This window comes from Phaseolus vulgaris, chromosome 2 (genome assembly GCF_051622355.1).
Source record: "Phaseolus vulgaris cultivar YP4 chromosome 2, ASM5162235v1, whole genome shotgun sequence".
Classification (NCBI taxonomy): domain Eukaryota; kingdom Viridiplantae; phylum Streptophyta; class Magnoliopsida; order Fabales; family Fabaceae; genus Phaseolus; species Phaseolus vulgaris.
In genome coordinates this window covers 48010656-48023375 of record NC_143499.1, presented here as the reverse complement: position 1 = coordinate 48023375, position 12720 = coordinate 48010656, and the positions used below count along the sequence as shown (strand labels likewise).

The 12720-nt window shown below is 28.3% G+C and overlaps 1 protein-coding gene across 1 annotated transcript; it reads right to left on the bottom strand.

Annotated features, from left to right (window-relative positions):
• Positions 1-273: 273 nt before the first annotated feature.
• LOC137812815 (leucine-rich repeat extensin-like protein 2) lies at positions 274-2185 on the bottom strand. The gene is made up of 2 exons (XM_068615035.2): positions 607-2185; positions 274-523 (listed from the first exon to the last, which is right to left on the bottom strand). Exon 1 carries the CDS (start codon positions 1869-1871, stop codon positions 612-614), a length of 1260 nt encoding a protein of 419 aa, XP_068471136.2. The 5' UTR covers positions 1872-2185; the 3' UTR covers positions 274-523; positions 607-611.
• Positions 2186-12720: the final 10535 nt, after the last annotated feature.

Below are 12720 nucleotides of genomic sequence, written 5' to 3'. Positions count from 1 at the left end.
AGATTTTTAGTGATAGTGGTTTTGTCATGGGATCCATGCTACAGATAAAACTTAAAATTGACCAGTTACAACATACAAAAATGCCTAAGCTATTAGGTTATCTGAATAATAATAATAGTTAATAGCTAAAGAGAACAACAGGACCAAATGAATGTAGCATTTTGGACATGTGGAAGGTAAAAGAAATATTAACGTAACTTGCATGATGATGCAGGTGACTTGTGAATCTGGTTTAAGTGTGGTGTGAAGATTCAGTAGTCAGAAAACAAGCAATGAAACAGGAGGTTTGTGATATTTATGGGGAGAAAAAATGTAGCAGAATACTGAATACACAATCTGAAAAAACCCGTGATGGTTGTACACATTGTGGTGGTAACCAAATCAAGGAAGCATGCCACGTGACATATAAATTATCTTGTTTGTTAACACCATCATAGAAGTTTCTCAACTCTGGTTGCCCACAAAATCAAGGCAAATCTTATCCGTGCGGGCCAAGTATAATAATAAGATACTAACACGTATACTGAAACCACCAAGAATAAGATTAGCAGGGTTTGATTATGAATTAACTTGGTAGCATTAATTAAGGTAAAAGCCTCGACCAACCTGCATCAGGGAGAAGAGGAATGTGAATTTGCGTGGTTAGACAAAGTTGCAGCCAGAGTTGCACAAACAAGAGGCTTTGGAGCAGGGATTCTAAGACAATTGAGACTGCCACCAGGGATCCCAGAACACTCTGGTTGTGGTCTTTGCATGTTCCTTCCAGGGATACAGTTATCCGAGAAATCAAACCCCACATTGAATAGCCTTGAACATTCCTGGCTCAGCCCAGAGAAGAAATTGTGAGCAACAGTTAGATTTAATAGGCTTCTCAAGGAGCACACCACATCAGATAATTCCCCTGAGAGCTTGTTATTGGCCAAATTGAGAACCTCTATATCCTGCAAGCAATTCATTGTGTCAGGCAAATGGCCCATCAGAGAGTTGAAACTCACATCCAACACTTGCATCTGTGTGAAGATCCCAACTCCTTGAGGAATGCAACCTGTTAACTGGTTGTTAAGGAAGAGAATCTCCTTTAGTCTTGAACTCATGAAGCCAAAGCTAAAAGGGATGTTTCCACTCAACTTGTTGTTGGCCAAGTTGATGACTGAGGCAGGTGAATTTCCCAGATTCTCTGGGATTTCACCTCCAAAATTGTTGTTGTTGAGGAATATTGCATCGAGTCTCTTGTTGAAGAGTTCATCAGGAAGTTGCCCTGAGAAGTTGTTGTATCTGAGGTCCAAGTAGACGAGGCTTGGCATGGAGAGAGTGGCAGTGGGAAAAGGTCCTGAGAGTTGGTTGTTGCTGAGGTCCAACTCTTGGAGGGAAGTGAGGTCTCTGAATGAGTCAGGAACTGAGCCAGAAAGCCTGTTGGTGTTGAGATGGAAAAGAGTGATATCTGATAGCAAAGAGAGCTCTTTGACAAGAGTCCCTTTGAGATTTGCATGGTTGAGATCTATTCCAGCAACAACAGAAGACTCGGTTGATGCTGTTGTGGCAATTCCATTGTCGTTCTGAGAATTCGAGCAGAAGACACCTTTGTAGGAACACACATTGGGACCAACCCAAGTGTCCAAAATCTTCAAAGGGTCATCACTGATGGCAGATTTCCAAGCCTGGAGGGCCGTGAAAGCATTGTTGAGGTTTGGCACTGAGGATCCAGAGGGTCCTGGGGTGCTACCACCACTACCCCCATTGCCAATACCAATGCCAACACCTATGCCACCTCTTCCACCAACACCCACACCCACACTAATGGCCCCTTTTGCTGCATTTGAATGGAGCAGGAGGAGAAGAAGGTGGAAAGTGAGGATCCAGGTGTTCTCCATTTGGAGCTGAAGATACCAGGATAACTGTTTGATGGATGAAGGCTTTTGAGGTTGTCCAAATAAAGTTGCTACATTCAAGGGAGAAGAGAGGGTGGTACACTAATGGGGTCTTCATTCACCATTTTCTTTTGGAATGACTCATAACTCACTTAAATCCTTCAATTAAGTTATTTTTATTATTTTATCACAGTGTCTTTTTCCCACTTCTTGCTCTTCTTTCTCTATGGTGTGAAAAGTGGTGCTAAAGTTCTTGGTGATTAGATTATAAAATTTGAGCTCAGCTTTGAATAAGCACAGAGGATGCTGACTTCTGTTGGCTTAATATCTGTGGTTACCTTTCTCCTCAAACAGCTTCCAATAAAAATAATTTAGAATACAATCACTTGGTAAAATGGTTGCAATTTTGCAATTAATTAACTAACTAAAATGGAATGTATTTATTCAAACTTAAGGCATCTGATTAAATTAGGAGAACTCATGACCAAACATAAAATATATCTATTATTTTAAGAAACAAATAGGGTGTAGTGTACATGTTAGGTTAATTACTAGCTTACAAATTTAATGAAAAGCTGGTATGTTGCGCAGACATAACCATCAATGTAATGTTACGGCTAGGCTACACTTTCCATTTAAGTTTGAGATGGAGATAGCCATAAAGATTAACAGAGTTTAGTAGTGTCTATAACGGGATATTAATACAACAAATATAACAGCCTGTGTTTGCTTCTGCAGTGATCAATGCAGTTTTGGTTACTGTCATCAGTCATCAAAAGAGGGGCAAAATTAAAGCTGCATCACTCTAGACAGCAAAGTAAGTATAAACATTGGTCACAATATATCTCTTTTGTACCACAACTTAAGTTTTGTTATTAACTACTGAGTAATTCTATATTTTAATTTTCTCACAAATTGTATCATTATATGACCTTTATTTTCTTTAATGTGTGATGTGTTCTAAACAAATGAAGAAATTAATCATTTAAGGGTAAAAAAAACCAAGAGGGTTACCAATAAACTAGGCAAAAAGATGTATGAAAAACAAGGGCAAATCAATATCATCATGAGTATTGATTAATCTGTTTCTTCACACTTGACTTAGTTGAACTAGAAAAAGAGGCCAAGACCAGAGTCCTCTTTGATAACTTGCAGAACAAAACAAATGATTCTCTATGACCCTATGACATAATTAATACATCACATAGGTTTGGTTAAGTTAGTTCACATCGAGGGGTGGAGTCCTTCAGATTTGCATCATCAATTAGGAGAAAAAGCAAAGCAAAGAAACACAAAGATTTGTCCTTGTAGTTGTAGCAGCAGGTCTGGTAGAGGGAATTGAAGTTGCGATTAATGGTTGGCAGATGGTAGCTACCAGCCAACGGTCGTGAAAAGTTGTCTCTTAATTTCTAGCTCTTAACTTTCCAATCATAATGTGTTATTCTTTAAAAACATCCTCATGATGAATCAAAAACTTATAAAAGGAAAAGTCTTAAAATAATCAAAATCATTTTACACAACGCGTGCTCTGTGAAACATCCACAACCACATGCTACAATACTAATTATTGGTGTGAAAGAATTCGGGCAGGGTTGATTCAAAGTGGAGGGTATGTTTTTTGTTGAATTCTATATTGAGCTGAAATATGAACAGTTCAACAAAAGTTAGTGGGATGCGCAGTTCAGTTCCCTTGCCTAAAAAATGGGAGAACAGTCCATAAATTAATGATTAGAAAAAAGTGATCTTGCATGTCATAAATTCCATATCTTATAACATTGTAGCTAATGTGATTTTTTTTTATAGAAAATTATGTTGTATTGAAAAGGGCAAGGCTCTATTTCACTCGCTTTGAAAAAACTTATATACCAAATATGTTTTTATATTGGTAGGATCTGCAGGACTGAGTCCATGACTCGATATCCGATTCAAGCCAATCGACACAGTAACACCATTATGCATAAATAGGATTAACGAGACTAATCAGTTATCAAACAATTAGGTAATACACTCCTAAACATGATCTAACTCCCTAATTCGGCCCAATAACAAAGGGTTCATGATAAACATATAAATAGGCACAGATTTCAAAAATCAGGTACGTTGTCATACAGTATTAATAACACCAAGTGTTAAATACCGAATTCTCACTTGAGTCGGAGTGCCTTTTGCAACTTCTATCCGAATTTGGAGTTCACGGAAACCAGAGGTAAAGTAACAAAGGAGGAGTAAGGAACTCATTTTGAGAGGAAGGGAGGAAGTGCATACCGACCGACCGAGGAGTAGTCCGAATCGTTCTCTTGGTTTCAACCCTATTATCCTATTACTTCTAGAATGAATAATGGGAGTTGGAGTCGTTGCATACATGAATTAAGGCATGAAACACACATTATAAATATTCTTTTTCCTAAAAATTTATCAGAATCCGAACTTTGAAGCATTAAAGCATAGAAGACAGCTAGTTTCCATGTGAATGACGATCCTGGTGTGAAAAGGGTGAGCATAGAAGAGCGCACACCATTTTTGAAGACTAATGGAACAGCTAGTTTCCAAGTTCTATGGTTGGGCATGGTCATGGAGTATTGTTCCACTTCAGAAAAAGGAGAAAAAGAGAAAGATTCCTCTTCCCAATTCTCCATCCACTCGACTGCATAAAAGGAAGTTTGAGTAAGTAGTTGCGTTTTCAAAACGTAGCCACCAAGCTTATAGTAGCAGTAAATTTTGTAACGATGATGCCACCTACCAAGGTAAGACTAGTGTAATGCATATGCGTGTTCTTAAGTTAGGTATTCATCCCCTTAAACCATTCTAAACCTTACTTGAAGGAATTAAACAAATGAGAAACTGATAGTGACACTACTCCAAAAATAACATTAAACTTGGCTAAAGTCTCCAGGGTTGTTTATTGCAAATAAATGACCCTAAGTAACGCAAGAATATTTGGCCTCTGTTTGTGGACTCTGCTCACTCTAGCCAAAGACAAACTTCCATATGCTGTAACATGGATGTGATTAGACAAAAAAGTTTAGTTCTTTAGTTAGATGTGGTGTTCTAATCAAAATTAAATGAAGTTTCATTTTCCCAATTTTCTCATTAAAAATTTATGTTAAAGGTTAGTGAGTGGTGTGAGTCAGATGATCTTGTAATTCTCTATGTTCTACCGCTTAGTTTGAATACATAAAGATAAAACAGAATACACGATAAATCAGTTAATATCATTTTTATGACTACGTATATTAATTATGATTACGGTTTATCAATGATAGAGCCTATTACAATGGTATTCATAAGCATATAAGATAAAATAAATGTAAATCATTATTACATGCATTAACAACACTCAAAATACCGAATAGTTACTTAAGAGTCGAATAATCATTATTACATGCATTAACAACACTCAAAATATCGAATAGTTACTTAAGAGTCGAATAATCTATTACAGATACACTTTTCGTCAATCGAGAAGAAGGAGATGAAGAAAAACGTAACGGAGAAAAAGGAATCAATTTTCTAAGAAAAAAAAAATTATGTGGTGAGGTGGACCATCTTTAATCCTTGGAAAGGATTTGTTGGGTTAGTTGGTTTGGTTGCATAAATGTTGTTTTGCTTCCGCTTTACGTTTACTCCCTCGCCTCTTTTATCTGATCAGAATATTGGTGCCCAGCATTTTCTATGATTGTATGATTGTAGGATTAGGACGTGCAAGGAAATGGTAGACAAATACTCCGATGTGAGAACTTTGGTTAAAACAAATAATGAATGAAAACTTGTTATAATTATAGATGTAAAAAATTTAAAATAAAATCATCGTTGTATTTTTTTAATAATAAAATTTCACTTTTCATTATTTAAATTATGTCGTCACATTTTTTCTTATATAAGTTAGAATTAATTGTTAAAAAAAAAGTATTCAGTTTTTTTACTACTCACATTAAATTCTTTTCTTAAGTTTTACTACTGTCATGAAAAGAACAAACTATTCCTCTTTTGTAGTTTCATTTCTCACTCTCACATTCACTTGTATTACAGGGCAAGCAAGGTAAGGTGGGTGATGTTACAAGGGAAATTAATTGCTATCATTAACTCCAACTTTTTAATTTTTATTATTTAAAAAAACTACCCACGGAAATTAAAAGTAATTTTAGTTTATAATCATAATAATAAATAATAATTATTGATAAAAAAATCATATGTATTCCTTTTATATAATTATTATAACATTATCAAAATTAATAAAAAAAATATTTTTTAATTGTTTTTTATTTACATAAATTTTTATAATTCCAATAAAAAAATTTAATGACCTTTATTATATTAATTATTTGTTATTATTTTTAAAAAAAATGAATACACATGCCCCGCTTGTATTTCCATCAGTTTAACATAATGTAAATAAGTTTTTCTTGTATTATAAAAAAATTAACGCTACACAAACAATTTTCAATTATATTAATTATAATAAAAAAAATTGTTTCATCTGAAGTATTTTTTTAACTAAATAAATATTATAGACATAATTTTGTTTTCTGACTTTGGTTGAACAGTGTAAATAGTAACTTGGGGGTACCAATAGCAGGGCCCAAGTACATGTACATTGGATCGATTTAAGCTTTTAACCCAATCATTTCTTTGGTTAGACTCAGATATTCATTTTGTGTTTGGTCACATTTTAAAAGAAAATAGATAAACAGGATTTCATTCTTTTATTTAATTTATAATTGAGATACCCAAATAGGCTTAAATTATTTTTAATATTTTTCACAATTAGCCAATGAAGCAATAAAATAAATATTCAAAATAAACCATCAATTCATTCATGAGTCAATGAATAATTAACTAACAATCTCCTTTCCTACTTCTTTTGATATCAACATGTATCTAGAAAACAATGCAATATCAAACCATTAATATAAAAAGTATAATATAGGAATATTAACCCGTGATAACCTGAAGTCCCAAGTTCAGAAAATAAGGTGCAAGCATAATTTTCTTTAGATTCTTCCAGCACAGTCTAAAATTAAAGAAAATGTAAGTTTCATTTAATTTTCTCTTATCTATAATAATATATAAAGCGGACTCCTCACTATGATATACACAAATTATTTTTCTTTTAATAATATTTTAGTCATAATACAAAATTTTAAATAAATAAAAATATCAATGTAAAGAATAAATAAAAAACTAAAATAAAGTATAATAAACTAGACGAAAGAGACTCTTATAATATTATGATGATTAACTCTAAATCATGTTATGATACACTAAAGAGTTCAGACCGATGATGTTATTATGTTATTATCGAATAGAAAAGAGTAAAATACCGTCTCCTAAAAATAGTTTAATAATGTTGTAATAGATCGCTTAATGCAAACATTTATTGTTGTTTATACTTAATTGTCTTAACGATTTATTATTATTATTCTCTTATGGTGAAATTCCAACTTTTGTGGGCATTACTTGGATTGGAAACAATTTTAATTAAGGAAAGTTATTTCAAACTACAATTGTCAATAGTTAATTAATTGTTTGTTTATTTAGATTAAATGAGATAGATTTTGATCATCGTAAGAGCTTTTGAACTAGGTAGTAACTTACAAGGGTCAAAATGAGCATTATTGACTATTTTGAGTCATTTATGTTTTCCTTGAGTATAAGTCTATGCTTTGAACTTGTTAGAATATTTATTTTGGCTTAAATTTGTTTTGGGTGAGTTATGAGCTATTTAGTATAAATTGTTATTTTCTACATATGTTGCTTGAGTGTCAAATTGTTGCTCAATGAATGTTATCGAAAGACTTTAACTTACATCGAATAGAAAAAATGTTTGAATGACTAGTTGGGTATTTAAGCGATCACTCTTATCGCTTAAGTTATGAGGGAAATCCTAAAGATAGAAAAAGAAATTATTTCCTCCTCTTTAGAAGTGACTAGCTCAAGTCATGTAATCTTGAGGTTTCGTGAGTCTCCAGTCTTAGTTTTCTCAAGGTTTCATAATCATGTATAGTCCAATTAACATATTGTAGCTTGATGAATTAGGAACCTAAAAGCAAATTGAGTTTTAATTAAGTTTATTACTTAAACATTGACAAGATGTTAAAGAGATACATGCTCTTACTCAATAAACACCACACAATTTGAGCAAGAAGCTTCCAATGATATACTTTTTATATTTTTGGAAATGTAAGTCATCATTAAATAAACAGATTAAAACATAATAATAATACAAAATTATATTATATAAATTTAATAATTATGTATGATATATAATTATGTTTTGTTTGAGTTGAAGTTATTTACATGGGATGATATGATAACTATTAGTTGTATACATATAAGTATGTATAAATTTCTATATTCAACAAAGATTTTTTATATTCAACAAAGATCATCTTACTATATAGATAATCTAAATAATGCAAATTAAGACATCATATGATAAGAAATTAAAAAAGAATTATTGCATATTAAAACATTTTTAGATGTTTGAAATCTATGTTACAACAATCACATTCCTTATTTTTGTGCTTAAATCCATTGTAAATATTTATTACGTATAGATTGAATAATTTTATATGCGTGGTAATTGTAATTAAACTAATTGTGACAATACTTATCTTAATTCATGAAGAAAAGCAATATCATCTAATGAAAGAAAAGGTATTTTTTATATATATAATATGAAAACCAACGTTACAAGAAAATAATTAAATAAAAATTAATTTTAACAAAAAAAAGTTACTTACTATAACTATAATGACTAAATTATAAACTATTTTAGAAAAAAAAATTATAAGTTTCTATATTATTTTTTATTATTGATAAATAGTTTCTAAATTAATATTTATTTAGTTACCAAAGTTTTAACTACCAATTATTTAGATTCTAAATTTGGTAGCTAATCAGATACCAATTTAGAAACTATTTAGCAATAATAAAACTAATTTAGAAACCAATAATTTTTTAGTTTTTATAACGGTTTTTAATTTAATCATTATAACAACTAATTATTTTTTATCTCTAAAATTAATTTTCATTAAATGATTTTATTGTTGTATTGTACTTTTTAATTATAAATATTATATGGACAAAGAAAATTCGAATTATATCGATCTTAATCTATTTATCAGCATCAAAATTAACCATACTCAGTTCTTGAAAATAAACAAGCAATAACTTATATTTTTTTTTTTATCAACAAGATAAATAAAAAAATATGTAAGTATTTGAGATACTCCAAGCTATATAGAAACAAGCAACAACTTATGTGTCAATTATATTTTTTTTGAGAGATTCTATATCAATTATAATAAAACTATATTTATCTAACAAGTAGACATATAAATATATTAAAAAAATCAAATACTGTTTTATTTTGAATTAGATGAAGATCCTTCTTCTTTTGTTCCTTTTTAACTGGATGATCCTGTGGGGTCCCTAGACTCTTTGTCCTGCATGCTACTGAAGTTTCCTTTGTTTTGTTGGGTTACTGAGAATAATAATAAAAAATGAGTGAGTCTTATCCACTAAAAATGCAATTTCGCACATCAATCTCTAGATAATGAATATAACACTGATAGCTATGTCGTATATCAAATTTATACTTTAGTCCATATAGTACTTTTTTAAACCATTACCACCCAAATGCATCTTTTAGTCGACCATATATAAATATAAATTATGAAAAACAAATTTATACTATTCAAGTATTGTTCTGGTAAGAGTTTTTGTGAGAGTTTTAAAAACCCTAATTAGAACACCATTTATTATTAGGAGTTGACATCAAATATTATTTATATACTGGTTTTTCTTCCAATTCATCGAAACATCTTTTAAAGATAAAGACACGACGTAATATCGATCTCCAAAACAAACAATATATCGAATCGGTGATTGACTCTAATGATGTTATCTCTTGAACTTGAGATCAAAACGGTTTTTATTTGTGTCATTCTGTCCTTCAAATGAGACATGACACTACAAGAAAATCATGAAATAGAAACCAATTTTTAGAGACCATAATATTTAGTTGCAATAGCAACTAAATTAGAGATCATTTTAGAAACTAAAAAAAAATAGTTTATAAATTAATTTCTATTATTGTTAAATAGTTTCTAAATTGACATTTAATTAGAAACCAAAATTTTTGCTACCAAATTTAAAAACTAAATAATGGATAGTTAAAACCTTAGTTGCTAATTAGATACCAATTTATAAACTATTTAACAATAATACTAATTTAGAAATATTTTTTTTAGTTTCTAAGATGGTCTCTAATTTAATATAATGTACTAATTTAGAAACTTATATTGTAGTGTGAGTATACAAATTTCTAATTTAAAATGGAAAGATGAAGAAACTATATTATTTAAATTTTATTTTTAATGTAACATATTATTGATTTGTGGTTATCTTAAAATATAATATTTTTGCAAAACTAAATGTTTGATAAATAAATTTTCTTTTAATGGTTTTATTAAATTAGTGAAAAATTCAATTTTTAATCATAATGACAAAATTTAATGTATAAAGAGATTTCATGAAATAAGAGACTTGTATATATTTTTTCAGAGATTAAAATCATTAATTTTAATTTTAAGAAAACAAAATACAATTTTAAGAAGACCATAATAAAAAAACATATTAACTTGATTAATATTAAAAGCATATTAAAATTTGTTGGACGTGTCGACAAATTTATTAGCTTCTTTGATGGTCTTGGTATTTATTTAGTCATTACTAGTAATTGCATACTCACGGGTTGCGTGGACTAGTGTTTAATTGTTTACATTTTTTTTTTTATAAAAGACATTTGTTAGTTGCCACGATTATTTTTATATTGAAATGTTAATTTCATAATACTTTATTAAGATTAATACTGAGATACGTATCATATTTACAACAAAATTTATTAATTACTACTACATACAAATGAAATATGTTCACAATATTCATCTCATAATAATGTTGCATAAATTTTGAATAAATAAAATGAACAATTTAATATTTTTGTTTTATTTTTAATATATACTTTAGTTCTAATCTTAGTTAATTTTTTTTATTAATTACATAATAAACATATTACAGTGTAAAGGGAGTTAAAATAAACTTAGTACAGTATTTTCTAAAACTAACATTAAAAGAGTTATTCTTAATTAGATGGATAATTTTTTTTCTAATTTTAATTAATAAATTTTTTAATATTCTTAATATATATTTTGGTTTAAGTATTAATTAAAATTAATAAGGTAATTTGTAATAAAATACTACGGTGTTTTATATTGCTAAATACTGAATAATAAAACATATTTACATTTTTCATATTGTCGAGGGAGTTAAATTAAACTACTAATATATTTGTTATATTTAATAGAATTCATATTAAAAAATTTATTAAATAAAAAATAATTTAAAAGATAAAAATATTATATTAATTAAATTAAATATTTGTTTAAAATATATTAATATTTAAAATAATTCAATTATTAATAAATAATTTTTAAATTAATATATAACTATCTACCAACCTTTAACTAACAACTAACTAAATTATATAATTTGTAGTTAAAATATTGATAATAAATTATATAATAATTTAAAAAACATTTATTAATAATAAAAATTAATTTATATTAATAATTTTTGTAATTTTAAAAAAATTAAATATAGTTATTAACTGTCATATCTAATAATTTTTTTAGTACAGTTACTTCAAAATTTGATAACATTATATGTTTTAATTTTTTATTTCAATATATTATAACATTATTGAAATTATTATTTTTATGATTAAAAAAATTGGATTTTTTTTACTCAAATTAAAAATTAAAATAGATAAAAAAATAGGAAATTAAATGTTTTTTAATCAGCTGGCATGTAATATAAGATTTATTATATCAAATATATGTATCACCTTAAATAACTAAATTATAAATATACATAAAAAGTATTTTATTATAGAGATATATAAATAGATAATGAAATATTTCATTAATGTCATGATATTAGTCTAATGAAGTAGTTTAAAACAATTTAAGTGTTTTGAAATTAAGTAGTTAACTCTAAATGTTTTAAAATGAAGTAGATATAATTTGTTGACTTGGTGATATATTTGTATAGAGCATAAATGTAGTGATAGACTAATATCACTAAAAAATGACATAACAAGTACACTATCACGCTCAAAATTAATAAAAACACAATTACACTAAAATTTAACTTAACTAACTTCAATCTTAATACCAATAATTCCTAATTTTAGAATTAAAATCAAAATAAATTTCATTACATGATAGTTAATTGCACTCTAACTAACAACTATAAAGGATTAATATTTCACCAAAATCATATAAATTTTTTAAAAAAATCACAAAATAAATCAAAACTTTGAGAGATGATTTAATTGAGAATCACGTTGAGTTGAGAAAACGCAAGTTGATGATATAGTAAGCTAAAAGAAAGAAAAAAGTGAGAGATAAATACAAAATGAAAAGTAAAAAAAATGATAAAGATTTGTATAAGAAGTTACATTTTAAAAAAGTATATGCGTGAAGGAAAAAAAGAAAAAGAAAAAGGGGAGTGTTAGAAAAAAAAATGTAATGTGTTTAATTTTCAGACATACTTATTGTTGATTTTGTAATGTCTTTAATTTTGTAAGAAATATATTATTGTATTTATTTCTCATACATATGAATGCATAAGGTTACAAATATAGAAAAATATTATTTGAAAACTTTAAATAAATATTTTAAAATGATTTAATAGTTAATTTGATTATTTGATAAATATGGGGCATTGACACCCTCTAGCATGGTTTGGAGCAATAATATTATAAATATTATTACAAGGGTAATTT

Excerpts from the sequence above, each read along its gene's own strand:
- LOC137812815 (XM_068615035.2), bottom strand. The coding sequence starts at position 1,871 with ATGGAGAACACCTGGATCCTCACTTTCCACCTTCTTCTCCTCCTGCTC.